This window comes from Chrysochloris asiatica, unplaced genomic scaffold (assembly GCF_000296735.1).
Source record: "Chrysochloris asiatica unplaced genomic scaffold, ChrAsi1.0 scaffold05881, whole genome shotgun sequence".
NCBI classification, from domain to species: Eukaryota; Metazoa; Chordata; class Mammalia; order Afrosoricida; family Chrysochloridae; genus Chrysochloris; species Chrysochloris asiatica.
The window spans coordinates 1-2,383 of record NW_006414399.1 but is presented as its reverse complement, the minus strand read 5'-3'; the positions used below and the strand labels follow the sequence as shown (position 1 = coordinate 2,383).

Sequence of the window (2,383 nt, the reverse complement as noted above, 5' to 3'; positions counted from 1 at the left end):
AAAGTCAGAACTCACATATCCTACACGAAGGCGACCATCACTGAGCTTCAAGTCTTTTGGATGTTCATATGGTGGCTTATGAAGGACATTGATCTACCAACAGAATCCAATGTTTATCAGCAGAGTTGAGCCTATACATAAATTTTCATCTAGGAACATTGACTTAAAAATACATCAAATATACACCTAATACCTATTAGAAACAGACTGACCACAACACTTCAAATAATTCATATAGTTGATTACAACTTTTAACAGTTTACATAATATATAATGACTCATACTTTCACCTACTTCTAAAGCCTATGATATATACCAAGCAAATCTAAAACTTGTAGGAATACAACACGGTGGACAGACAGAGCTTGACAAACCCTGCATTTTAGAAAACTCTGTAGGGAAATAACTTTAAAAACAAAAATCACAATAAAAGTTGTTTTGTTTTGTTTTGTTTTTAATTACACCTAGCACGCCAATCTATTCTTCCAAGCAAATTCCAACCTTTAGTAGTACTCAAATTCTCAAAGAATATAAAATACCATTTTTTCAAACACTATGGATTTCAACTTGAAGGAAATACCATCAGTACATTATTTTTAAGTTCAGAATGCAACCGTAAGGCGTTATGATTGACCACATATAAAGTTTATCAAATGGAGGTGTTAACTTTGTAATTCATTAAGACATACATTTGATTAGGACATTTTTCTGTATTGTATTTTTATTTTACAACAGAAAAAATTAAAATAAAAGAAATCTCACCTTATCCAAGCAGAGGTTCCCATGCCTCTCAGCAATAGCCTTTCTGAAGCCATGAGAAAGAGGATATAGCATACTATGATGAGGATGCACAGAAGGCAACCTATTTTTCTCTAATTGGTCAGCCACAATGCTGACCAACTTCTTCATTCGCTCATCGTACTCTGTCCAATCACAGACAATCTAAAGAAAACAAAAAGAAGTCATATCCAGAAAACCCTATCCCAGGATTTAACATTTTATGTGTCTTTAGCCTAATGTAATGTCAGATAACCTATTAAGGCACAGAACAATTTAAAAGTGATCATAGCACTAAAGGGCTCCTACTTTCCTTACCTGCAGGCAATGAGCCAAGTTACAATAAGCATCAGGAAAATCGGGTTTAAGTTTCAGAGCAGTGCGGTAAGAAGCTATTGCTTCTGGAATATTCCCTGAATCCTGAAACAAAAAAGGGGTAATAAAGTTTCCTAAAATTAAACACTAGGTACAAGAATACATATTATAATGAACAGCAGTACCTTGTGAATGGAAGCCAGATTGCTATGGGCATCTGCAAACGCGGGGTTAATCTGAATGGCACGAGTATAACACTGCAAAGCTCCCTGAACATCCTGCATCTCCTTTAGAGTATTTCCCATATTAGAGTATGCATCAGCAAAGGTAGGACTGATTCTAAATAAAGGGAACAAAAGTTTTATTTACCTAGTATAAAGCCCTTAATTCCCTGAAATGTTATATTATTGTTTTAAAACATTTTAGCACATGGCAAAAGTGCTAAGCATTTTAAAATTAAGAAATTATTTAAAAGAAATATAAAGGCTGCGAGTCTTCTTACCGAATAGCTTCCTTATAATGCATCAGAGCTTCCTGCAGTTTCCCCTGCTGCTGCAGTACACTTGCTAAATTTGAATGAGCAGCAGCCCATTCTGGACATACTTCTAATGCTTTACGATACAAGCGAACTGCCTCTTCAATGTTTCCCTGTTCTCTCTTGATATTAGCTAGGTTATTCAGAGAGTCTGCATGGGTGGGACATAGACGGAGAGCTGTATTATAACAATCTTCGGCTTCCGCAACCTAAAAAATAAAACAAACTATTCAAAAACTATACAGAAGAATCACAGAGCCACCAAGAGCCACCACTGATACATTTTTCTGAAAATTATAACTATTTTTATTCTAAAAATAACCGTATTTTCTAACAGTTCTGGAGTTTTAATATTCCAGAAAAATGGGATTTTTAAAATTTTTTCCCTCAATCAAAAGAGTCCTGGTGGTGTTGGGCTGCTAACCACAAGACCAGCATTTTGAATCCACCTGCTGCTCCATGGGAGAAAGAGGCGGCTTTGTTACAGCCTCGAAAACCCCATACAGGGTCACCATGAGTTGAAATTTATTAGAAGTGGGTTTTCCTCAACCAAAATCCAAAGTAAAACAATTTACCATCTCAGTACTTAATAACAATGCGTACAAAATAGATATCTTCAATCCTACCATGTAACAAAGAAATAGACTGAGTAAAAATCCTTACACTGCCCTTCTCTTTGAGAGCATTGGCTAGGTTGCAGTAAGCATCAGGAAAATGTGGTTGCAGTTCAATAGCTCGCCTGTAGGTGTCTATTGC

General features: G+C 35.9%; 1 protein-coding gene across 1 annotated transcript in view; it reads right to left on the bottom strand.

Moving 5' to 3' along the window:
• The window catches only part of LOC102836189 (UDP-N-acetylglucosamine--peptide N-acetylglucosaminyltransferase 110 kDa subunit-like), a gene marked incomplete at both ends in the record, with an annotated part of 4,955 nt that extends 2,575 nt beyond the window's left edge, over positions 1-2,380 (bottom strand). Inside the window, 6 exons of the mRNA XM_006878125.1 lie at positions 4-93; positions 763-942; positions 1,096-1,197; positions 1,278-1,431; positions 1,595-1,836; positions 2,291-2,380. Coding sequence (XP_006878187.1) covers positions 4-93; positions 763-942; positions 1,096-1,197; positions 1,278-1,431; positions 1,595-1,836; positions 2,291-2,380 — 858 coding nt within the window. The remainder of the gene's footprint in view (positions 1-3; positions 94-762; positions 943-1,095; positions 1,198-1,277; positions 1,432-1,594; positions 1,837-2,290) is intronic.
• Between the last annotated feature and the right edge of the window lie 3 nt (positions 2,381-2,383).